General features: G+C 35.5%; 1 protein-coding gene across 1 annotated transcript in view; it reads left to right on the top strand.

Moving 5' to 3' along the window:
• The window catches only part of DPH6 (diphthamine biosynthesis 6), a 198113-nt gene that overhangs the window by 110692 nt on the left and 59777 nt on the right, over positions 1–27644 (top strand). Inside the window, exon 13 of the mRNA XM_064658507.1 lies at positions 23158–23400. Within this exon, the coding sequence (XP_064514577.1) occupies positions 23158–23400 (243 nt within the window). The remainder of the gene's footprint in view (positions 1–23157; positions 23401–27644) is intronic.

Consider the following 27644-nt stretch of genomic DNA (forward strand, 5'->3'; position numbering starts at 1 on the left):
CTTCGTACTCAGCTCCTCTCTAAGTCTTTCCTGGGTGAAGGACTCTCTGCTGAGTGTGTCTGGGTGCCAACAACTGCAGTCCCATGTGCCTGGGTGGCAGCAACTGGAGAGACCCAAGTGAGTGAAGCCCAGTGCCAGCTGTGGGTGTGTGTACCTGCGTGTGTGTGTCTGTGCGAGTGCAGGGTCTGCACCAGTAGCTGCAGTGGGGCTGCAGCCTCCTCATATGTCCAGGTGACAGCAACTGGGGAGAGGGGGATCCAGGGGCAGCTGCTGTGGAGATGGAGTGTCTGAGCTGGGCTGCTGGGCAGCTGGGCTGCTTGGATCCCCAGCTTGGGATCCAAGTTGTAGGTGTGCATGTTTATATTGTTTCCAGTGCAACTCCACCCTGCGCAGCCAGGGAGGGGAGCGGGCTGAGGCTTTTGATGATGTCTCGGTTTGTGTGAGGGCTCTGTGTGTCTGACTGCATTGATTGGTGTGGCTGGCCAAGGCTATTTGTATACATGTGGTGCATATGTCTGATCTGTGTGCCTGTACCCACTGGGAATATGTCTTGGCCTGGCTACGGGTTGGAGTGGGTGAATGGAGCTGTGACAGCCTCACCTCTCTCGGGCTGTTTGATGCAGCCTGATTCCTCCTAACTAGTAAGAATATGGAACTGCAGAAAAAAGGAAAACAAAGCACTGAGATAGAAAGTAGAAGGGAAGGGAAACAATGCAAAAGTGTAGGAAAGCTATTTCTTTAAGTTTGTATTATTATATGAGGCCTTTGCAAACTGTAATATGCTTATTTCTACATTACTATTATTGCAATTTGTAAAGTGAAAAGAAAAGGACTCTGCCTAGAGTCTTGAGCAATGTGAAGTGTCCCTTTCCCACAGATCTTCCTGTGTCCTCAAACCAAATAGGAAAAAGAAGGGGACCAGTGTAGCTCCGTGATATAGCAGGGAGCCCGTTTTCAACATTTATGCTTGTTGGAGTAAAGAGTATGAAATTTGTGCAAAAAGTAAAATGGTTGAACTGCCTTAGATGTATGTTTAATTTAACATTTCCTAGTTTGGAGAAAAGTAACCAGTATTGTCAACGTTTAATTTGGCATCCTTTTTCAAGCTGTTACATTTTTTTTCCAGAATTTGAACCTTTTTCTTAAACTTAAAAATTTGAAAGAAACTTGCAGCAAGGAAGGGCTTTTGATTTATTCTTCTAGAACGGAGAAGCAGTCAAATAGTTATTTAAATATTTGTTTTCTAAACAATGTTGCAGGGAATTAAGATGTCAACCAACCATACTTGCAGGCATCTCCATTACTGAATTTAACCTGTTTTTCTGAAAAGTACTCGAGGTAGGGCATGGAAGCCTGTAAATCGAAAAGAGAGTAAGATGAAGCCGAGAGAGCTATGGATGAGTGAGACCTCCAGTTTGACTGGTGGTGTTTTCCCTTCCCGAGAGGGAAGACCAAAGCGGATTAAAGATGAGCAGGTTCCAAGTGATTAGTTCAGTTTATTACATTCTCAGCTGAATCCTTCTTTGTCTGTGTGCTTGCCCAGCCTTCCCTCCTGCTCAGAGACTCCAAAAGTTAATTACTGTAATTTGCAAAATGTACATACAGTGCCTTAGTACATGGAAATCACGGAGGTGGGTCTGAAACCCTGCAAGACTGCCTTGGCACCTCACCACCACTTTGCCATCCTTCTTGGTTTCAGCTCTGTGCGATGTGTCTGTTCACAGTTCCGTTGTTTTCTGTGCTAAGTAGAAACGGTGGCTGTTCCTAATTGTCTCCTAGCTCTACACACAATTTTTATTCCTGTGTCTTTTGTTTACTCCCTTCCTTCTGATTACAGAAAATCATTCTGTTCAGAAAAATTAACTACCTTCTTCATTTAGCTAGCATTCAGGAGGCTCAGCATGACAGTACTTTGAAACAAAGATGCTTTATTTTCTCTATACTGGTAGTTAACTAACCGTATTTTCATATTGAGATGGAAGTTCATAACATTTTCTATTTTTCTGAGTTCTTCATTGCTCCATGGGAGCTCCTGTCTGCTGAGCGATTTTGAAAATCTGGTTGTATGTAAGGGAGACTCAAAACTTTAGAAGTACTCCTATAGAATACAGATATTGCTATTTTCTGAAAATATGAATTTATATGGAAGTTGAATAAATATCACAGTGGTTATTGTCATCATATATTTTCATTTTATTTATCAGTGATACATCTGTGCTTTCTGGATGTTGGATGTTACTTGATAATAAAATCCCATTAAAACTGATAGAATATTGCAAAATTACAAAAGCGGCCACTTGCTTGAGATTTGTTTACTTTAATTTTTATTTGCTAAACCTATTTTTCAATTACATGCAGTCCTTTAAACATGTAAATACGCTTGATGGTCGAGTTGAAGGCAGCCACAAAAAAAGAATTCAGAATAACTTTAAATAAACCTGGAGGATGACTATCCCGTGCAGAGTTCTTACGTTCTAGGGAAGTCCTGTAGTAGCAGTGTCTGCCACGTGTGTATCGTAGGCTCGATACGCAGCTGTATGGTGGGCATGTGCAAGATGGGAATATCTGCAAGCGCGTGAGAAGTTTCTACTGGGGTTAAACTGCCAGATGTCTGGAGAGGTCTAAGTACAGAATAAAATTTATGGACAGAAGAAAGTGAAAACAGAACAAGTTAAAAAATGATAGGCCTGTTTATGCAACCCGTTTTTTCTTTCTGCTCCCCTCCCATTCAACTGTCTTTCATAGACTTCTGAAATTTATACTAGCCTGTGAATCACTGTAAGGGTCTATCCAGAGCCTTCTGAAGATTCAGACGAATTTTGTCTAGGCAACCAACTCTCTTTCTTCAACAATTGAGGACCTGGGATTCTTCTGAATTGTTTTTGATGAGAGCGTTTGTTTTCTCAACAAAACTGTGTTTGGCTTTTAGGGGGGTTAATAACAGCTCCAAAATGAGATGTCTCAGTTACAGTTTTCTTTCACATTTATCTTTTCACATTTTTGGGTCCCGTTTCTCTCACAGGAAGATTTAAAAGATTCTCTAGTAAGGGTGCAGGTTTTCTCATAGCTACAGGTGTGCTATCCAATTTAAGATTGTGGTTATCAATATGTCTTGATGCAACTGTGGCCCTCAAAAAAAGTGTTGAAACTGTAGACGTTTAAGTGCTAAATAGAGATTAGTTTCATTTGCGTAGTGGTATTAAAGATATTGCCTTTAAAATATATTGAAAAAATAAGCAGTAGGTGAAAGATCCACAAAGATACCAGTTTGAAGCTTCACCTTGAAAAGCTATCCCTGGTTAGGCAAAACCAGAAATTTCTATTCCATCTGTAAGCTTTCGTCTGGCTTCCAGATCAAGTGCCTATATAATTATAATGATGAGGTATAAAAAGCTTTAAAAATTTAGCACAGTTGCACTCTTTTTCAACAGTAGTAAACTGCGAGATTTGGGATATTTTTGAATTATTTGAAATATTTTAAAGATATTTATTCTTTTATTATAAGGGCTGAGGCATACAGATGTAACATTTCCTTAAAATTAAATCATACTACAGTCTACTCATGTAGAGGTGAATTGATTACCATGGATATTTTCAAGAAGTCTGTGTTTGCAATTAAAAATGTTTCATTAGTTTGAAAGAGATTCCTCATAGCATTCACTTAAAATAAGCAATTAAATTTCTGCTATAGGTATAGATGCAGGTGAAACTTCCCGATGGCACTGTACTAGGTAATGCCATAGTTATAATTTTTGTTCCATTGTCTGTGACTATTTCAATTTTTTGTTCCAGTTGGAAAAGTAATTATACCAAAGACATTATTGCTCAGTGGAATTGAACTATGGGACTACATTCAGACAGCACACTTTAGGTCAGGTTTCTACAGTATCTTCTAGTAATTTTTTTCAAGTCATCTGAACAATGTAACTTGTGTCTTGTGATGGTATTGTGGCAGGAGGCAGAGTTAGAGAACTCATAATTTGTACATCCTGTCACCACACAGATGTGGGGAATGTCCAAAGATGTTTAGCATGGACTGGTCTGATGCATATGCGTATAAGCAAGGCCTTAAGTACTGGGGGAAACTTACAATGAAAACTTACATTGTCTTAGGACTTTGGGCATGAATTTCATGTGTAATATTCATTTACAGATCTAATTTCTGCTAAAGGCACATTTTAGATACATACTGGACAATAATTTTGTTTATATTTTCATAGGTTAATATGTAATTTTTAGCTGATGGATTCCAGATTTCAGGTATCAGGAGCATCAAACTAATAGGAACTTATGTTACTTGTGGGGTTGCATTTTAGCACATCAGAGTGTTTTAGGTTGTATGAGCAGTGCAATAGTATCTCAAAGAGATCATGGTGTCAGATCCATGGATAATGCAAGGCTTAGGGCTTCATCGTTGTAGGACCTATGTTTACTTCTACTGTCATCCTATAAAAAAGTTTTAAAGCTAGTATGTTATGCCCTTTTTTCAAACTGGGTGACTGCTCTCACTGTGCATAACAATTTTGACTTAACTGTGATATTTCAGAAGACTACACTGCAGTACTCTGTCAGCTGTGAAGCAAATGACTCAGCTGTCCTGGAGACTAAATTCTGCTGTCCTCCTAGAATAACTTTAAGCTTTACTGACAGAGTGGCTTCCAGGAGCTCTGGGTGATGCTGTGTATGATTGTAAATAAACACTGTGTTTAAGTCTCCAAAGCTATTAGTCACATATCCTTCAGAAAAAACTTTCTGGTTATTAAATCTTTGCTATGAATTAAAATGCTTTTTAATATACTGGGATAAATTACAACTAAAAAATCTTTTTGAGAATAAAAGCACCATGCATGAAGAAAGTAATCCAAATAGGAATGTCACCTGCCATGTTTCTGAACACATGGTGTTATTGTCACTGAACTCATGTTATACGTCTGTGTGCATTGTTTTACTACTAATTCAGGCAGTCTGGGCTGCATAACTAGTCAAGGTGGGATGCGAAAGGTTGAAAGATCTTGTGATGCCTATTGAAAAGCATCTGAATATCTGTTTCACATACAAGACTTCCTTTCTAAATGTAGGCAAATCATTTAATTGTACTACGTCTCAGTTCTTTTTCTGCAAATTAGTATTTGTGTTGCCCTGGTTCATTTTTCTTTCTGTGCAATCTCAGAACTCTAGAATAATGCCCATTTGTATGCATGGAAACTGATGAAAACCATAATTCACTCTGAGTTGATTGTGAGACATTGTAAATTCCATGGCATACTTGGTCTTGTGGAAGAAAGCAGACTAGTTCTGTTGAGATCTAATGTATGCATTTTATATAGCTACAGGCTATCTTTAGGTTCATCCGTATTTTGCCAGTTAGGACAGACAAACCCAACAGTTCTCTGATAGGAAGAAACCCTCCTAGCTTGTAGAGAAGAAAGAAGCCCTCTTCACTGTTTTAACAATCCAAGGTCAAACAGAGCTGATACATATGATCAATATTAATTTGAAATCTGTAACATGCCAGACTTCTGCAACAGTCTAATTTCATGGCAGTAAAACTCATGAATATATCAAAGGAAGAAATTGCAGTGACATTCCTGCTTTGGAAAATTGGGTATTAAAAGCCCCAAATTGTTAATAAGATTTTTCTCTGATTGAGGGCTAACCTGAGAACTGCTCTTATCAAGGTCAAATGCCCAGTAAACAAGATTGGCAGTGTTGAGACTAATCTACCAGCAGAAGAGAATTCTGTTTACTTCTCTGCATGTGTGCTAGTTCCCTGCCTTTGTGGAAAAGGCATTGTAATAATAATAATAATAACTGAACAGGATGGGATTCCTGTGAAGGCTGGGATGAGTACAGTAAATAATATATTAGCACTAAAAGCAAAAGTATTACTGAATAATGGTTGATTTACTTTTTGTCATGTTAGGGTCATACAACTAATATGGCTTTACAAATATTGCAACTGTTCTGTGACAAACACTCAGATGAGACACACTTGATTTTATTATTATTAGTCATGCTAAATTGGACTTTGACAAATGTTATCATATGTATATAAATTCTAGAGTTATTAGATTGGTCTCATCCCTTGGACAAAGAGCACATAAAGTTAAAAAGAGATATGTTTATTTGGGACTGCATCCTCTGGATACAGTTACAGCAGTCTTCTGCTAGTTGGGTGGAAAGGCTTTGAATGTTCCTTAAATGGATAGCTTACTAAACATTTGCCAAACATTTTCTTTCTGGGCCTTTCCCTTATGTGAAGGAATCTGTCAGATCTTATTCTGTGATTGAGGAGTTGCCTTAGGAATCTCAGTCAAGTCTGCCTGCGGCTCACATTGTGTGAAGTTCCAGCTTTCTTCTTCGTAACAGTAACAAGTCTGCAAGGTTATTTTTGTCCTAAATTCTGAAAAGGTAGAAATAAATTTAAATTCTATAAAAAATATGGACATTAGCTAAAGATTGGATGATGGTGAGTTTTCAGTGGTTACAAAACATCCATTCTCTCAACTTTAAAATGCCTGATAAATTAACAAACAAACAAAAAACATCCCTAGGCCGAAATATGTTGCTTGCTTACTTGCCATAATTGCTGAGCAAGTTTCAGAAAAAAATAAAAAATCATTTTACCTATGCAGCGAGTTGCAGTCTTCAGACGGAAAACTGCTACAGATCCATGTAATGTAAATCAGAGGTAGCTGCAGGTAGAAACTTCAAAGTTGCCTTTTTCTAACTTCTCTCAGGAAAAATCCCTTACATACTAAGAAAATTAAGTATAGCATTTGGCAATCAATATCAAGAAAGTATCAGGATTTTTTTTGAAAAACAAAACAACAAAACAGTTCTAAAAATAAAGTTAAGGAATAAAACACTGCAAAAGTCTGTTAGTATTGATTGGTTTACTGTGTTTTTCCTAACTATGTTCTGCAAATGAGTTTGGGTTTATCTTCTTAAATATAAATACACATTTATAATAGGCATGCATGTATATTTAACTTACCATCCAATACACATAAAGTTTTGATATGTATCCTAACATTTTGGTATTTCCCAATCAGTGCTTAAGTTTTCATCTCTGATATGTTAATATTGTGTATATGTGAGTGTTTATTTATCCCCCTGTGTGGTAATACTAAAACTAAAGTTCAAATCATCAATAAATTAACTTCCTGCTTATGCTACTCCTAGTTTCTCAACAATTAGGTTAATGTTAGAACTATATGATTAATGCAAGGCATATTCTAGTTTTATGGAATTGCTTCTTATTCCTCTTACACTCTTCTTGGCACCTGTATGTGAGAAGTACGTATAAGCCAATGCTAATATTGTTTTACTTTCCCACCCAAAATAAGCACTGATATTGTACAACTGCTCAGGAGCTTGGAAGACCTTACCCCTTTAATATTTTCTTCTTTTCAATCCATCTGGGTGAACCATTTAAATTAAATTTTTATTTACTGTATTTTTAGGAGCTGTAATAATGATCCAGACTAAAGCAGATCTCATGATGTTTCTTCTATGGGAATGTAAACAGGAATGTAATGCAAGGTAGAATATTTTTGTTAGGCGTCTAATCCACTGAAATTGTCTTAAATAAATACTTTCTTTGTTACAATAAATTTGTTACAATAATTTTTTTACTTGTTCATCTCAATTTTTCCATGAAAATAGCAAATGCAAACAGATTTATGTTCAGCTGCTTGTTGTTTTGTTATGAACTTGGAATGAGATTATTTGCTTGAACCCCTGTACCTCTGCAGTACAGTATAATACAAGTCCTGATCTTGCCATTAATCGCTGAGCAGCTGACAGGAACGCATTCAGCAAAAATGCTGGTTACACATTTCTTATACTCACCATCCACATTCAAAACAAACAGTGTATGTGTAGCTCTGTACAGGTTTGACTTAATCTTTATTGTCTTATAAAATGTCTGTAATGTTTTGTGAGCTTTCTAAAGACAGCAAAGTTTGAGAAGCCTGTCTTCCAATTAAAAGATAATGATCATGAGTTCTGTGATAATCAAGTTTTGTGTCCAAATTAGTTTTCTAGTCTCATGCTGATCTTCAAGAAAGCACCATTTCCCACGTGGATGGGACTTGATCTGCATGATAGAAAGTTTTATTCTTCCCAACAACAAGAGTTTTTATCCCATCTACAAAAGCTGTGCTGGCCGCAGGCTATTGAGAGTCTCAAAGATTTCAACTAATATAGACAAAATTTCATTGAAAATATGTATTTGAGTAAATTAGAACGTGACTATTTCAAATGTAAATTTTGAAGCAGTGAAGACAAACTGTAGTTTCATAGAATTAATCAAGTGCATTTTTGAAACATGAACATCCATCATTTCTGCTACAGTAATATTTATATGTGCATGTATTTTAGCTATGTATATATTTTATGATCAAAGTTTATAAATTTTGGAGCATGAATTGCTGAATTCACTGTAGTTGTGTATGACTAATAGTAGCAGTAATAAATGACGAGGTACTTCAAGTATGACTGAGTTTGTGGATACTACATCCTTTGAGTAATGAACTGTTCTTTACCTTGATACTCTTCATGTCTTAAATGTTTTTAATCACATACAGCTTATATTACATTACCTGAAAGAATGTTGAAGCTTTAATGATCCTTGTTTCATCAGTGTAAGAACTTAGCAGTATCCATCATACGATGTTATTCAGTATGACAGTTGCTCAGCTTATACTTCAGGGAGGATATCAAAGCTAATATCTAGTTTGTAGTATAAGTAATCTTTCGTGATTACCCATTAGGATGATTTGGGACTGCCATCACCCCGGTGACTCCACTATATTCAGTTTTTCTAAAGATTTTATATTTCCATTTGTTAGTCTTTCCACTGTTCAGTTGCAGTTGCTAGAACAATAAATGTGAATACTTTTTGCTTCTCAGTCTTACATCTATACTACAAATAATAAAATCTAAAATACAGCAGCTCACCTATATAGCAGAAAAATCATCCTCTGATATTGTTTATCTGAAAGGAAATGCAGGAGAAGATTGCCATGACTGCAGATTTATTGGACATTTATATGATGTCTGTATGGTTATGATGGTGTGTAATGCTTGGCTCCTTCTTGCAATAACTTTAAAGCCAGGGAAGTGACTACTGGATTGACAGGATGAAAGCAGTAATAATAAAAGAGGGGGAAAGAAGACAACATGCATTTACAGTTGAGGTGTTTAAAACTTGCTTATACTACCTCCGGGTCATACAGATGTAGAGGGAATGTGACTGACCTGACAACTCCTGAATTTTTCATCAATTACTAGTTAGCCTTCAGTGGAACACTTTCAGACACTCATGACTTAATCCTCATTTGCGACATTTCTGTTCAGCTTCATTTCTTGGATTCTGAGATTGACTGAGATATTGCTATTTCTATATAAACAGTTAATAAATATGCCAATAGCACTTCAAGAACAAATAAAAACAAAAATCTTCCCTATATGGTTAAGTTGTAAAAATAGATACTCATATACACAGTCATTAATGACAGCATTGGAAGGCCTCTCTGTTAGCTTAGCTAGAACTGTATTTTTCAGGAAGTAGAAGTTCAAGATATTAAGTGTTGCAGGATAAGATCCTAAATAGGAAAAGTGAAGAATATTGGCGTATGCCTTTTATTGGGAATTCTTTCTGTTGTTTTTGTCCTTGGTCATTTCCATTGGACTGCTAAATACATGCAGGAATATGGAAGACCTAGAAGCACTTCTGCTCTCAACTCCTATGGTTTGTGACTTTGCTCATTTGGCTAAAATGGCAACACTATCACAACCTTTTCAGCTGCTATCACCGTCAATCCCTATGAAGCTGAATGGGTGTAGTTATGAGATATTTTTAGGAAACATACTTTACATAGACAGGACCTGTGAAGGCAGTAAATTCCAGGACATAGGGAAGGATATGCAAGAACAGTGCTTTCTGCTTTAAATTACATGTTTTGATGTCTAATTAGAAAGTTTCAGTGGTTTCAGTGCTGACATCTGCTTTGTGTCATAGCAAGGAAATAGTACAGATTTTCACTTACTTTTTTTTTACAGATTTACTTTGTATTTTAATGGCATTTACACTTCACATAACAAAAGCAAGAAAAATTTTACATCACCTTGTGTGGCTCATATATTGTGGACCAGTTATCCATCTAGAGTTATAAACAATAGTTGCAAACTAGGTTGCAAACAAATTTTGCCTAAGGCATGAACCATAAATTAAAGTAATAATCATCTCCGTAAGAGACAACTTTTTTCCACTGCTCTTTTAAAATAAAAAAGAAAGTAGGTCAGAGAAATTTAGGATATTTTAGAATACGTACAGTATTGTATTGTTTGCCAGCACCTAATTTACAATTACAGAGCTGCATGAATATTGAAATGATTCAGCTTCCCATTATAAATGTATGTGGCAGTTTGGTTGTTGATCAGTTTATGAAGTTAATGCAAATGAAACTGTCTTCCTGTCAGCATTTGAAATATATAATGCAGTCATGTTGTATATTCAGGGACAGGCCATTGACAGTCAATTAACAAGTTTGATTGGTATGTCAACTCATTCTTTTGAATTGTTAATAGTATGTTAATAGCATTCATTTCTTTGTGCAGTCCCATTTGCAGCTTCACAGTTACAGCTATTTTTTATGATTCTGAGTAACCTAAAATAGTGCCTTAATAATAGATTATTAAACACCTGTCTGGTGTAGCTTAGGGAGGCTTTTCTAGACTGGGAGTTTGCAGTGGATCCCTTTGATATTCAAATCAACAAATGATAGCCTTTTTATTCAAAATGTAAGTTCTTTTGATGGTTAGCTTGTTAAGAAATATTCAGTTCCAGTCTGACCTGATCTGGTTTCCCATGGAAAAGATCTGATGCTGTTTGAAGGTTCATAAATGGAATGCCAATGACAATTTGTTGTTGACGTTTTGCTGCCTCAGCCTTCAGATGCTGCTGGTTGATGTGCCGCTTTAGCTTCACCAAATAATGCTTGCAGGTAAATGATCTTCTGATTGATCAGATAGTTTCAAAGCATAGAGTTCTCTTCTGTGGTCTGTAGTCATGGTTTTTAGGCTTGGAGGGGTACTTTAAAAGATGCATCAAAGTTGACAGATGAATCTCGAGGCAAGGAATTATGGGAGACAGCAGAATTATGGGGATATTTTTTAGAGAATAACATATCAGTGAGAGTTTTGAAGACCTTCAAAGGTCTATCAAACCAGCTCCCTATAGCAGATTTATTCCTCCTTTAAAAAAAATTAAAATTGGGTACACTGGTTAACTCTCAATTTCCTGTATTAGGAAAGTGTTGAGCTGGTTTATTGTTCTCTGATGATGTTTTAAAGGGCTTATTTAATTTGAATTTTACTGTTATCTTGTTCTGTATACAGAGCCTAGTCCTGTAAGGAGCAATTTCTGCTTCTACTGAATTTTGTATAAAATCAAAGCATTATACCACCTTACAAGATCAGGGTGTACAATAAATAACATTCCTTTGCATAAACATCCATGTCACCATGAGTTAGCATTAAAATAAACAAATAAAAATATCAGTTGGAATAACTCTGTTTCTCCACTGTTCTTCATATTTCAGGCATTATTCTTTTATGCCCTTCTTCATTCCCCATTAGTTCCCTTCCTGATTCTAGTGCAGCTATTTTTTTAAGAATCAGACTAGCTATTAGAAGCTCAAAACATACATCACAGAAATAGTTCATTTCTCTTTCGTTTGAGCATTTAATTATTCACTATCAGCATGTGATATTTTTTTCCACAAAAACATGTAATTGTTTTTTTTGTTGGAGAGCTATAAGAGTTAACTCCTTCAGCTCTGAATAGCAGGAACTCTGAGTTTTAGAGTCAAATGCTATGAACAGTTATATTGACAAGTGCAAACTCTGGAATCACATATTGAAAGATGCTGTATGTTAACTATACATCACTGGACTTCATAAAAAATAATTCTTGCTGGTTGAATTTAGGCCAAACTTTTTTTAACAACAAAGAACAGTCTTTTCACAAAACCCTAAAACATTACTTAAAACTGGTAGATGAACAGCCAAGTTGTGCAACTTCAATCTTTTATGTCATATAAATAAAATGTAAAATTTACATAAGACAGTTTCCATCATTGGAAATTTTGGCATTTTTGCATACTTTTCAAATACTAGGCACTGTTTAGCTGATAATTAGAAGCTCTTTCTGTTGGGCTGAAAGTGCAAAATATTAGACATTTATATTGTCACACAAGGTCATGTTTTTAGTGATGCACCTATAATTTTCCTAAGCTCAAAAAGCAATATTAAATACTTAAAATGTTCTCAGATCAATTTGTACACTTTGATACAGCCTTTGTTTTTGAAGAATTACTCTATTGGTTATTTGCAAAATTTAAACTGAAGTTCAAAGATTTTCTGATAGTAATATTATCAATATTGTTTCTAATTCATCATTTCTGTGCTTAAGTTTTAACCATTATACTTCAAAGAGAACTTCTTGATCCTATCTCACATTCACATTAGGTTTATGTAAGCGTTTTTATTTTATTTGCAAAAATGTGGTAAAAACTACCACCTCTGCATGATTTTTATTTTGTCATCTTGTTGAAGATATTCAACAAGAATATTGCACAAAAACTGTATTCATACAGAATCATTGGTCTGAATGTTCTGCAGTGTAAGGCTTATCTTAAGTATCTTTCAGAGAGCTAAATGCTTAGTATTTCAAAAAGCAAGAAGATAACAATGACCATCTCATAGCAGTTTGGAATACGTGTAATTTCAGTAGGTCATTTCTTTTTGGATGATGTTAGACTATCAAGATAGAAATCCTAATCAGGAATGTATCAATTTTGATTTAATATTCACTGTAAAGCTTTTGCACATCATAACTAGTGCTTTTGGTCATAGAGTAGGATCTTTCCATCCTATATCATCCAAGACTATGGGTTTATTTAAACAAATTAGAACAGTTCCAATAGAAGATACTGAAAGATGTGCTTCCTGGAGTGCCCACTGTCACCACAGCATTGTCTGGCAAAAGGAAAATACAAAAGAAGAGATTTGAACATGGATGTCAGCAATATTGCAGCTGAAAACCTAATCGCTGTATTATTCCTTGCTGCATTCTACCCCTTCCTTCCTCTTACTTACTCTCTTTTAGTTTCAACACTTTGTTTTCTACCCATTTTTATGTCAGAGGACTTGACTCTGCAATTAGTTTTTGCTAGCCAAAATATCTACTTTTATTAATAATGTAAACAAAAGGGCCAAGCACATGGTAAATTTGCAAGCACTGGTTCTTGACCTTGCTTTGTGATGTAAGATGGATAGAAAGATGATTGCAGCTTGAATGGCAGAACATGAGATACAGATTGTATTAGTAATTCATTAGTTACTGATATAATGTCAATATAGTACAATTTCCAGTTCCCAACTATTATCCTTTTAAACCATTTACAAAACTCCATGAAAATAAGTGTTATAAGAGAACAGCAAGCTGAACGTACAAAAAAACCAGGAAAAAACACACAAAAAACACCAGAAAAAATGAGAGAATGTATAACACAAGATTGCAAGATTGTAACTCCATACCCAAATGAATATGTGTTGTAGTACAGAATATTATTATAATACAGTTATAGTCCAGTTGTAACACAGAATTTAAATAAATTTTTTTACAGAAATTTAATTTTTAAATGCTACAAGTTACCACTTAGTCAATAAGTAACTTCTTATCATGAAGTGCTGCTGATTTAAGTCGATATCTGCCCACTGAAAGCTACATGGTAAAAACGCCTCATTGCATGTTTAGGAATTTAATGATATTTTATATAAGGATATTTTCCACACTGCAATTCTGATAAAAGGTCAATATTTATGCATACAACAAATAGAAGTTGTGAAAATATGTGTGGATCAGTGTATGTAGAGAATTTCTGAGATTGTTGTTGTATTTCTGTAATTTCCATTAATTTTTAAATTTTAGGATAGGTAATAGCATTCATGTAACAAAGACCTGCATTTTGTTTCTTGGATTGCACTTTGTGAACATTGTGTTTCAGATTACATGAGAATGTATAATGCATTATCACTGTCAAATTACAAATTCTTCAAATTTGTAGATCAGGTCATATCTTACTGCTCAGAACACAGAATTTTAACTATGAATTCTTGCTGTAGTGCTGGATTTAGTGGGACTTTGCAACTGATACTATGGAGTCCCTAATACCCAAACTCATTTCTTTGTCAAGTTTCATTTAATTGATGATGCAGAAAAGGTAATATGACATTAGTTTGGCCAAGAATATTAAGTATATTTGTACATCTTTGTTGAAAGTTTCAGATTTTATAAGTATAATCAGAACCTGACTTGAAAATTTGCCTTGGAAGATGTATCCCTAGATAACAATATTCTGCTGTATAAGGAAGTTTTATCACTGAAATATGAATAAATAGACAAAGGATATACAGTGTAAGCACTCTATCGTGTAGGTTATATTTTATATGCATTAGTATTATGTATATTGTACAGGTATGTCTAGTTGCATGAATAAGTTTCCTTTCATTTCCACTGGGAAATGGTGGATATACCTGTTATGAATTGGACTTCTCCACTAAATAATCTTTGTCATATATTAAGGTGTTTTAATGTTGATTATTGTTTAGGTAGTCACAGATATAAGTAAAATCTGTGTGAGACTAGGTATACATAGAGGATGGGTAAAAAAAAACAACAAAAAAACCAACAAAACAAAAAACAACCAAACAAAAAACCACAGACACAAAAAAACCAACCAACCAACCAAAAAACACAAACAATTAAACAAAACAAAACAAAAAAACCCCCCACCACACTATGTGGCTAGAATCAGAACTATTACTTTTATCATAGTAGTACTGTAGTTACAGACAATTTGTTTTCAGTTACCTACTTCTTCATTTTATTCAACTGCTTCTTTCCTGTCTCCCAGTTATCACAAATGAGCATCTTAAGGTAGCCAATGACATTCATGAAAAGCATATTTCGAGTAAGAGTATTAAGCCAAGTGATGGCTGGGAACAAAATCTCTGTAAGAATAGAATGTCACGGTGTTAATGTGTTTCATACACTGTGAATTACTGTTGTGTGATGAACAGCTTTCACCTTTCAGTACAGAGTATTTTCTCTGCCTAGCTGTCCCTCTTCTGTTTATAATCACATTAAAATATTTGACAGTTGGCATGAATAAGTATTATAAAGACAGGTAGGAAAGGAAAAAAACCAACTCACTCTTCACAGGATTTTATGACTGCCGTCTTGATTCTCCTTGGATGCTGAATTCCAGAAGAGTGGTACAGCTTTGAACAGTAGCACCCTTATTGTTAATAGAAACTTAAATCTGGAAATTTCTACTGTGTCTTCTTGGACTGCTTTATCACTGCAGTGATACTTTAACTGATGATTTAGTTTAGTGTAAGTGGACATTGTCAGTGGAAACTTCAGGTAATGTAGGAAGGATGGTATAAGTATTATGAATTGTAAGTGTAGATAGAGAAAAATGTAGAAATTGAGGAGGAAAGACTGTCGTGTGAACATGCTAGCTATAACTTTCTTTTTTTTAATACAGAACTGACAAAGAAACAATGCTGATATATTATAAAGCTGTTGTTATTTGAATAAATTTAGGATAATAGTCATAAATAGTAAAACCACAAATGGACTGTTTGGGAACCCCAAATGAATACTTAGGTAATCTAATGTAAGGTGTCGACATTTTCCACTTAACAGAAGGGGGGAAAGAGAGGTTTTTTGATTTTTACACCTTTACCCTGGCAGATTAAGATGCTTATCATAATTTGAATGCTGCTATGCTAGGCTGTAAACTGAAAATCAGTGATAATGATTAAATGTAAAAACTTATAGAAAAAAGTACTTAAACAGCTCTGAAGAATCATTGATGTGATCTGATCTTTTACAGTCTTGCTTTTGAAATAGGGAAACCATACTTTTTGTAAAGGTTATGATACCAATTCATAGAATTTTAAAAAATTTTACTCTTTGATTAGACCCGTGTCATAGAATAGAGTCTGTATCTTCTTTTGTCCTATGCTGAACATGCTTCTAGTAAAGAGCAGTTATGATTTAATACAAACTGTTAAACAGTTCTTCAGTCAAGTTTTCTCCCTTTTTCTGAATATCTGTACTTCAAAATATTTTTGCCATATGTTCTGGCATGAGTTTTCATTTTTCCTAAGCTAAGCCTCATTTTCTTATTGCCTGCCTTCATTTCAAACCTATCTGTGTCCGTTTTTATTATTTCTACTGCTGCACATTCCAATTTGTTATCCTCTGCGGGTTTCATTATCATCCTGTTAATCCCTCCTTCCATTGACTTAATGAAGATGTTAAACAAAATCAAGCCTAATACCAATCCCTACGGCACCCCACTTCAGTATATTGGCATTTTCATTACTCTCTCTTTACAGATTATCAGCTAGTTAAAAGCATTTATAATTAGAAGAGTTAAAAAATCATTTCCAGATATGCCTTATCATGTATTTTAAGAATCCATATGAATTATAACCATTATCCTCCCCTATCTATTTATATATAATTCACTAAAAACCACAATCACCTGCAGTGGACATAATATGCATTTTCTAAGAATGGAACACCCATTGCTCAATAGCTCATGTCCATGTTGAGTCATTTCTGTTACTTTGCACTGGTGGATACTAGTCTTTTCCACCTTGTTTGTCTGGCCCCTGAAAATGCCTTTAGTTTTCCTAGTAAATATTGATTTGATTAAGTGTCTCATTCTTCATCCCAACCCCAATTGTTAAGGAATAAACTCTTCTTAGTAGATTTTTTTAATTTGTTTTGTTTAGCATCTTTATTTGAAGTGATCTGAATAATAAATGAGGAAGTGTTAATCAATTTGGAGCTTTTACTCCATCTTGTAGATAAGGTATGTTCATAAAGCTGAGTGTTATGCAATTTTTCACAGTTGGCAGATTTTGCTAATGTGGTTGTGTGAGAACTTGTGATTTTTTTCAAAAGCATGAGAGGAATGGTAGGCTTTGTAAAAGGTGACAGATTAATAGTCATGAAGACTAGAATTCCACTGTCCCAAGGAAGAAATGCATCAAAGATTAATACTCTTGTTATCTTGCTCATTTTAAAGTAGGGAGACTGCTCTTTTTCTGTTTAGGAAAAAGCACCTATCAGGATGGGGAGAACAGTTTATTGTCTATGACAATTAAGTCTTCAAGCTGTGTATTGTAATTTTCCATAAAGGAAAAATATGTACGCTCTGTACTAGTGCAGGACATTGGCCAAAATATGCATATTAAGTAAACAATATTTTTACCTCTGTTTTATTTGTTTCCTCTCTCTCTATTAAAGATTCCAAGTTGACCAAATCACAATTCCTAGAGAAGATTTCAGACTATCTGTCTGTCATGCTCACGTGGATGTTTTAGATGGGAAGCCTTTTTCACCCACTTTATTGGAACCTGCATTTATTTTTGGTTTATGTCTTATACTCCATTGGAATATGAATGACAGTTTTTGAGATGGATTTTTTTTTTTAAATTTCAGTTTTTTGAATCTTTGTCTTCTGTAGATCAGAAACATGTGGGGTTTATTTCTGTCAGTCATAGAGCAGAATAAAATTGATTTGGCATTGATCAAGATTTAAATATAACCAACATATATGCCCAAAATATGTACGCAAATATTACAGTTTTCTGTGATGGAATGTAACAGTTTTTAAAAGATTATTTTCAAGCTGAAACTTTGATCTTACCTTCTCTTAAGCTTTTTGACCTGATTATCCTCTCAAGTCTGTGCATATAGCATTTTGTTAAACTTCAGGGTACTAGAGATCTTCAGGAATCTATTAAAAGAGATTGCCTGCTGTAAATCCAGCACAGTCAAAAGGCTCAATTTGAATTATTTGATTTTTAGAGGATTGCAGAGGTGTTTACAATTGGGCAGTATAGGGTATGAATAGATGGTAATCGTTATGTTGATTCAGTATTCATAACAATATTGTGGCTTCTTTAGCCACAACTGTTGAGTTGTAGTGTTTTTAAAGAATTGCCAGGTTTTGTGCTGCTCAGTGTCTGCATGATATGATACATGATACTCTTTGGTATAATTTAAATTAGGAAATGCACAAAAGTTTTAGGTGTGTTGATAGCATTATGACACTGTGTGCCATGTCAAATATGACTTTGTGGCACGATGTATCTTAATTTTGCTAAACGGCAGAGTAAAAAAAAAAAAAAAAACAACAAACTAATTTAGCATCTCTGAAATTGCAGTACTTTATTTCAGTTCTTGGTAAAAAAAAATTTTGTGAATTTTCAACCTGCAAATATATAAGTTCAAAGAGAAAAAATTATATCATCCTTTGATAAAATAAACTGTAATAGTGAAGAGCAATTCAAAAAGATGAGTGTTTTGTAGTTTCGTATCATAGGTGATCAAATACATTTTGAAACATCCATCCCAAAATGACAATTAGCAAAATGGAGTCACAGCATTTGAAAATTGAATAATAAATCTCTGAAAACTGTGGCAATGTTACAGCTATTTCAGTAAAATAGTAATAATATGCTATTGATTATACTTTTTGACCTAACTAGGAAAAAATATTATTTTATGGAAAGGGAAGCCTGAATTTTTGAGTATGATGTGCAAACACTTGACTAAGTTATGTGTGGATTCTTACAAATGTCAAATTTTTTTTTAGTCAAAGTAACTTTTTTTACTACTATTTTTCATTTAGGAATATATCCTTCATCTTTTAGGTGCTGGTAACATTTTTTCTCAAAAGAAAGCCTGTACCAAATTAAACTATGTGTTATCAACTCAATCCTAGAATTTTTAGACTACAAATTTGCAACAGTTCAAGAAAAACATGCGTATTATATTGAAGATTGTGGTATATTAGAACCATGTTAGTCAGATACAATTTGTGTTCATAGTATGAACTCAAAGCTTTTCAATTACTGTTGTCTAAACGATGCCTTTAAAACCTTATTCATATTAGGCAGTTGAATAAAAGATTTCACATTGCAAAAAGCAATTTTGCTGTCATTATCTAAAATAAGAGGGCCCTAGGAAGAAAGGATTATCATATATTAAATAAAAAGTTCACCACCTTGCAGCTTTAATCCCTTTAGAAAAGATTATTTCTATCTAACTTAATCAGCCAGAGGTCTTTATTGCCTGGAGTATTAATTGATTTAGGTCTTCATTAAGGTCAGAGGTACCCGTGGCTGACCAGAGGCAGCCTATTAGCGTGTTGTCAATTCTGCTGCTTTACACTGACTGAACCTAATGGTGGGTCGTGTCACTGTTAGGTCAGGGGGTCGCTGAACCTTTTGTGCACCCTGACCTGTTAAAGGGCAGCAGTCACTCAGTCACCAAACTGCATTCATAGCAAAGATTTGGCTGATTGCATGTTGACTCTATCCTTTTCAAGGAACATGAATTTGTTCATGTGGTGCAACTATTAGCATTCACTTAAATATCTGTGAGTGAATGCTTTTGATCCTTCTGTTAGAAGTTCCCTGACATTTTTATATTATGTCAGTCAATCACTAGCAAGTTTAGTAATATGAGCTGGAAAAGTTTCATAAACTTTCCATAGTTACTCTTATCCTTTAATTAAAAAAATAAACAACTCAGTGTATATCTATAGGTATCCTATTACTTCTGTTTCATTATAGGCAATAATAATAGCAGTGTTCTCTTGCTAATTAGCAGCTTAACATAATCCTTATGTTCAGTTAAGTCTGTTTTTCTCATTGTTTCTTTTCCTGATTTATATTTTGTGGGAGATATGTTGTGTCCTTTTGGTAACTTACAATACTGTTAATAACTTTTTCGTTCACAGTTCAAAGTGACACCAAGTGTTATTCTGACTTTTCCTTTCCATGATACTATAGATGCTTTCGTTCTGCTTTCCTAGTATGTGAAAGCAGCTTTAAAAAAAGAAAAAAAAATTGTTATACTGGCTTCCATCTGTGTTAGTTGTGATCTAGCTCTATATTATCCCTGCAACACAGCTACACTATGAAAAGTAGTAGTAATTCTCAACAAGATAGTAGCTTTCTATGAGAGCATGGATTGCATCCTCTGAGGTTCTGATTGTCCACGGAACTCCCTTCATTATGCTAACTCAGTTGTGCTAACTGAGCAAAGCAGATGTTAAATATTATGTTAACTTATTAGGTCTCGCCTTTCATTTAATTTGCAGTTATACAAATTAAAATAAAAAGGGAAGAAATGTGGAATCAGGTGAGGTCCCCTTTATAACCTGCTTACTTCTGTGGAGCTTTATGGGAAATAAATTGGTACAGGGGACCATCTCAGCAGTATGAAGTTTTGTTTGGGGTTGGGTTTTTTGCTTGTTTATTTGTTTTTGTTTGCCGAGTCTTTAATGAAATTTTAGCATTGGAAATATGTGTATAGTCTGCAGTGAAAATCAAATTACCAGTGAGACATCCACGGTATAAATACAGATCCTTTAAGGATCAATACAGATCTTTTTTATTGTAAGTTTTTTTCTGTGCTGAGTTTACTGAATATGCAAGTTCTCTAGACTTGATACACCGTGAATCTATAGCCTGAAAGATCTTCTGTTATCCTCATAAATGTTCCAAAAAGATAAACTGTTGCAAGGTTCTAGCAGGGTTTTGCAGAACACTTTCACAACACAAAGACTGACACCATACATTGTGACAGCTCCTCTTGTAAGATTTCAGTGCTGTGAACAAGATAGTATGATGACTTCCCTATTTTAAATGCTTTTTACTCTGCTAACAATTTTCTGTATAATGCTTCAAACATTTCAAAGATGACCTCTTGAAATCTGCTAAAGTGGTGTTTGTACTGGCTTGCTGCTTTGTCCCTGGTGATTATTTATGCTTGCTTTTTCTGACCGAGTCACTGGGAAAGAGAAGAGGGATGTCACTCCTCCTTCCCTTATCCTAAATTATGTCCCACTGAAATACAGTTCCTGCAAATCTGTGGCCATTTATTGACCCTTTTCCCCTTGTGTCCACCCTTTCATAACACGGTGGCTTGTTAGGACCACTGTTTTTCTATTAATTGCATCTTGAGATACAAACAAGTATGTTAGGAATAGAGGGATTTTTTCAATTGATTTTTAAAGAACTCTGCAAAATTCCCACTGAATCTGAGCCAAAAGTGGTGCCAATTTTGCTCAAATCCTTCAGAGATTTTCTTATGACCTTGCTTATGACCAGTGGGACTAATTGTATCAGAACTGTCCAGGATACTTTCAGAAAGTGCTATCTTGGTCTGTATTTCAAAACACTGACAGATATTTTATCGTTAATTAGTATTCATATTATGTCTCAAACAATCTGTTCAAGAATAGGGGAAGTGAACTGGTTGAACAGCTCTTCTGTCTACCTAATAATTAACATGGGCGATGCATGGAAAACCAGCAGCTCAACAGGGGAAGAAAAGGAAGAAATACTGCCAATGTGATTTTTTTTCAGTAGAAGTATAAACTACCTGCATTGGAGTTTTTGACTAATGCATGAATTTCACTTTGCAGAGGTTAAAATGAATGGTTTGCTTTAAAAACAAACCTGTGCCCCTCTGAATCATATCTTCCTGAATTTGTTTCTCATCTTGTCAGTATGCCACTTGGTAGCTGGCTGGACTCCCTTGTTCAGTGGCAAGTATTTTAAAATAGCACTGAAAAAAAAATAAATTGTTCCTATAAATCAAAATATTGCTTGCATATTTTTTTCCAAATTCAGGATTATACATAGCATTATCAAACAATATTTCAGATATTTTAAACAATTTAAATAGTTGATGGGTGTCAGTTGATATGTTATGTTTCCTCTCTACCTCCTCCCCCTCTTCAGCTGCTAATCATAGAGCTTGTATGCCAAATTGTATAAGATACTCTTCCAATAGTTACATGTGTGAGTCTTTTGTGAGACACAGACAGTTATGAGGACAGATTTGGAGTTGCATATGGGTCTGTCACATGGTTTGATTGCCATTGCCTAGGACACAGATTTCTTTTTTAATTATTTGTAATTCTGAGGAATTTTTACATTTGATACAGCAAGTTCTGCAAAATTCTTCCAAAGATTTCTTGCACAGTCCATTTTCCCTCTCTTTACTCCTAGCAAAATTCTTGCTGTGCTGACTTCAAAGCTGCTTATGCCCACCTTACTTCCCACTTCTATACTTAGTTTTCTTTTGATAGTGAATAAAATTTACTGTTTCACTCATTAGGAGAGACACAGACTTCCTAGAGAAGTGCAGCATAAGACGATGAAAAGTTTGATATTTACATTAAGATTTTATAATAAATCTTGGAGATGTCTGAATAGTAAAAATAAATGTTTCCTTTGCTGGCTGCTGTTAGAAAAGTAGGTCTTCAGAGTGTTACTGGGAAGATTTTGGAAAATCAGCCCAAAGTAACTGCATTGCAGCTCAACTTAAAATATGTATTGATGGCATATCTGGCCACCCATTTAATTCCATTTTCAAAAGGTGACCCATCTCTTTGTTCAAGTAGCATTCTTCTACTTTTATTTTCAATCTGCAATTTCCTTTTACCTTCTGGTGGAATATCATCACTTTTTTCATACATAGTCTTTTAGGTGTTCTGCAAGTATATTTTTGTAATATTTTTTAATTAGTTTACTAAAGGTGTTACAGATATGTACTGATACTTTCTTATACAGTTTTACATAAAACAAAGCTTAAGACATAGATGTTTAAGTAAATAGCATTGAACCAAATACAATGTGTATCATGACTCAAAAAAAGAAAGCAAGAACCTATTTAACTATGTTGGGGCATCAGTGTGATCCAGCAGCTGTAAAAGTCCATGACATCAGATGTTATTGTTTTGAGCTGACACATACATTCATGTATTAACTGTTAGGTTGCAGTTTATTGCAGTGCTGTGTTTCTATATTGTAGTTAAATCCCTCTAAAATTATATTTAGACTGGCATGTTTGTTCCATTTGTGACAAATGATGGCAAAGAACAGTACTATTGAAAGAAACTACCTTGAAAATAGAAATGTGCTTCCCTTGTCTTCTACAAACTCTTAGAATCTTATTTACTTATTTTTATTCTCTTCTAGGTTGGAGATGTTCTCTACTGTGCTGGACAGATTGCTCTAGTACCTTGTACGATGCAGCTTGTTAGTGGTGGCATACGGACAGAGGCTATAGTTTCCCTCCGTCATGTTGAGCGAGTTCTTCAAGCTATGAGCCAGAAGACTGCGCTCCACCACGTCATCACAGCCAGCTGCTATGTAACTGACAGCAAGCACATTCCTATTGCTCACTCTCTATGGCAGAAGAAATTAAGAGAATGTAAAAAGGTAGCTGTGATATCCATTTTCTTCTTTCTGGGTTGTCTTTTTTTTCCCTTTAAGTCTTGTAGTAATATCAGAATTTTCTCAGTACATTTCAGAGAGGTTCAAGTAAAGCTGATACAATATGGTTTGATTGATCTGTTATGTTCTGGCTTATAAATGGTTGAGCACAATTGAGAAAGGAAATTGCATAATCGAAAGTTATATTCACCACTAACTTTGTCTTAATTCCCCAAAGCACTGTGTTAAAGGACTCTTAAGGAACAGTCAATTTTTCTAACAAAAATGTGAACAATACCTCATTTGAATTACTTCTACTCATATATTTTTGCATAATAAGAACTGGGCATTTTACTTCAACTTTTTATGAGTGAGGTTTTTTCCCCTACTCTTTCTTACCAGCACTATTGTCATGACAACTGAGATTAACAATTTGCTGCTCATTATTGCTTTATATTCAGTTGGACTTTTTAAGACCAGATCAGGACATGCTTGTCTATTGGTTAACCCTAGTTTAGCAATTTAATAATTTGCACAGTGATTTATAATGATAGTATAATAATTTCTGTTATTTTTGTGCCACTTTCTTAAATAGCCATGGAACTCCCTGTCAGTATTAAAAGGTAGTGGCCACAAATCTTGTAAAAAAACATAACTTCTCCACAAATGCATAAAAATGAGAATACTAACTACATAATTGCTGTATAATTTAATATAACCTAATTATTATGTTTTCTCAAGGAAACACATGGCTTAGAAGCATAGCATATGTTAATATTGCCATAGAAGAAGGAAAAAAGGCACCTGAAACTTTCCTTTTGTTTGCCTTTACTTTCGTTCTCTGCACTAGGCACTTGTCTTTCTGAGTAAAGATGTAGACTTCACTTAGATGTTTACACATTCCAACTTGATTTACTAATAAAGGACCCTCTTAAATAGTGTTTATTACTCCTCCAAGACCAGATTCAGTTTTTTAAGTTCAGTTCTGTTTCTTGCACTGTGACTGGTTAGTAACATGTACCATGACCATGAAGCCTGCCTGCTTTCTGATTTATAATATGTATGACTGGAGGATAGATTGGTGATGTTTGCCAGTCCTTTGAAACTATTCCTTTTCTCTTTCCTTTTGGGTCCTCCGTAGTTATTATACTTACCAACTACTCTTTATCAAGTCTTTTTTTTTCTTCCACTTACTGATATGACTAGGCAGTACATTTTTTTTTTCTTTTTTTTAACTACATGAAAAATACTGATGAGGTTGTTTACTTTTGTGCTATTACTAGTATCCATTCCATGTAACTTTTTGACTGTTCAAACCATAGCTTAAAAAATGGGTTGTTGCCTACGTGTACTCCTGTGAAGAGATAGCTGCCTGACTGTTTCCAGGAATCTTTAACAAAAACATCCTGCAATAAGACATCAGGCAATACAGGAGGATGTTCATCATTCTTATGCTATGCTTATCAGATCATAATTCATTATTAACGGTATCAGAAAGAAAAAATATATTAGCAGATAGAGTAATGTCTGTCACAACACAATCAAAAATGCTTTGGAAAAAACTAAATACAAAAGGGAATGAGATGTTATTAGCAGCTGGATGTTCCAGTTTCTCTATAATTTTGCCAATAGGAGGTTCAGACAGAGGAATTGAATTTTCCCTCAGGATACATGTGTTTTTTGATTAGTAAGGGTTTGTGTACACAGTAAAGCACAGTAAAACACTTCTGTTCCAAGGAATCAGAGAGAGGAATTATCTTGCTCTGAAAATACAGTTGTCCTGTTGATGGAAATAGAAGTTTTCTATTGGAAAATGATAAATTGTACAACAGCTGTGTTTCTGCCTCAATGATACCATGGAATCAGTGAAAACAAGTAATGTAGTTTTTACTTAGAAGCAGCCTTCTGGATTCTGTAAGATACTGCCTTTCTGTGTGTCTGAAGTCATATCCCTTACCTGTGTGGTTTTGTTTATATTTTGGTATCCTGGTGCTACTATAGACAGTTCTGTTGGATAGTATGACATGAAATAATGGTCTGTTTTCTTCAAGTAAACTAAATCAGCCAAACCAAAAGTATTTTATTATTCTCGAAGTGTATTTCAAGCAGTGGCCAAAGGCCTGAACCAGTAGCAACCTACAGATTACTTAATAAGAACAAATGGTGTCTCAGTTGAAATTGTTCCACTTCTGTCACCCATGAAAAAAGGAGTTTTGTTTATGCAAATAAAACAGTTCAACTCAGGGCTCATCTTTATTAAGCTATACATCATAAACCATAGAACTAATTATGTTTTAAAGACAGGGTTTAGACTCTACATTTCTTTTGTTGAATATTCTGTATTTAGTAGCAAAGCGATGGTATGTTAAGATTGAGATAATTATATTTTACTTACTGACTAAATCATATGCATCAGAACTGCCAAAGGTGTTTTTCTTTACAGCACAAAAAATTATTAGTGTTCTGTCATAATAGTGATGCCTGGTAAATATCTTCTACATAAATGATACTGCTCAGCAACTTCAGTTGACTCCTTCGATGTGTTTGGTAGCAGTAGTCTGTAAAACATAAAAGGGATTATATAAATTGTTTGGAACACAAATAAATTGGACCTTACAGCACGTAATATAAAGAGGAGTGTGAGAATTGTTCTCTGGATGTGTATATATAGCTCAAAAGATTTACTTCTAATAGCAGGATGGGGACACAAAGTTGATCAAAGCTTCATTAGCAAATTTGCAGATCACACCAGGTTGCGAGGGGCATGTTGATCTGCTGGAAGGCAGGAGGGCTCTTCAGAGGGAGCTGGACAGACTGGAGAGTTGGGCTGATTCCAAGGGGATGGGATTCAACAAGGCCAAGTGCCGGGTCCTGCGCTTTGGCCACAACAACCCCCTGCAACGCTACAGGCTGGGGACAGAGTGGCTGGAGAGCAGCCAGGCACAAAGGGACCTGGGAGTTTGGATTGACAGGAAGCTGAACATGAGCCAGCAGTGTGCCCAGGTGGCCAAGAAGGCCAATGGCATCCTGGCCTGGATCAGGAACAGTGTGGCAGCAGGACCAGGGAAGTGATTCTTCCCCCGTACTCAGCACTGGTGAGGCCACACCTGGAGTGCTGTGTCCAGTTCTGGGCCCCTCAGTTCAGGAAGGATATTGAGGTGCTGGAGCAGGTCCAGAGAAGGACAACGAGACTGGTGAAGGGACTCAAGCACAGGCCCTATGAGGAGCAGCTGAGGGAGCTGGGGTTGTTTAGCCTGGAGAAGAGGAGGCTCAGGGGAGACCTCCTCACTCTCTACAACTCCCTGAAAGGAGGTTGTAGCCAGGTAGGCATCAATCTCTTCTCCCAGGCAACTATCAGTAGGACAAGAGGGCACGGTCTTAAGCTGTGCCGGGGGAGGTTTAGGTTGAATATTAGGAAAAGTTTTTTTACAGAGAGAATAATCAGACATTGGAATGGGCTGCCCAGGGAGGTGGTGGATTCTCCGTCCCTGGCGGTTTTTAAGAAGAGACTGGATTTGACTCTTAGTGCCATGGTCTAGTAACCACGGTGGTGTTGGATCAAGGCTTGGACTCGATGATCTCAGAGGTCTTTTCCAACCAGGTCGATTCTATGATTCTGTTATTCATTTGAGATAAGGCCACAGGGTAGACACACTTAGCTGAACTTTGGAAGACTTCTTGTCATATTGATGGGACCATTTGTCTTTTAGGAACTTCTTGAGTTATGAAGAGAAAGATAAATTATATTTAAATAAATTAAAATATTTTTAAAAGTTAAATAAATGTATACTTCAGAATAGTCAAATTGTTTCCAGAGGAAACATATTATATATTATTAACTAGAGAAGTGGGTCTAGTGAGCATCAAAGATGGGAGGGGATTGCAAGAGAGGGAGGAAACAGTAACTAAGCAATCTGGACCCCTTAGCAACTCTAACTTGTTTTAGTCACCCAGCCTCTGGTCTCTTCCTTATTCTAGCATCATTCCTTGTTTCTTAGACAGCTCCTTTCCACTACTGTCATCCTGATTTCCCTTACTCCTAATGGCAGCTCAGTTCTGCGCTCCCAGCACAATTCCTGCAGTCTCACCCCTACAGTATAACCCCCTGAGCTTCCCTGAGCTCCAGTTACCCACAGTTATCAAGGATTGTCTCCTTAGAGCTGGAATCCAGCCTGTCTCTCTCTCTTCTTCCTTCATATGTCCCTTTGAATCTCAGTGTCATTAGAAAAGCAATTCAGGGTGACAGAGGA

The sequence above is a fragment of the Pseudopipra pipra genome, chromosome 6, assembly GCF_036250125.1.
Source record: "Pseudopipra pipra isolate bDixPip1 chromosome 6, bDixPip1.hap1, whole genome shotgun sequence".
NCBI lineage: Eukaryota > Metazoa > Chordata > Aves > Passeriformes > Pipridae > Pseudopipra > Pseudopipra pipra.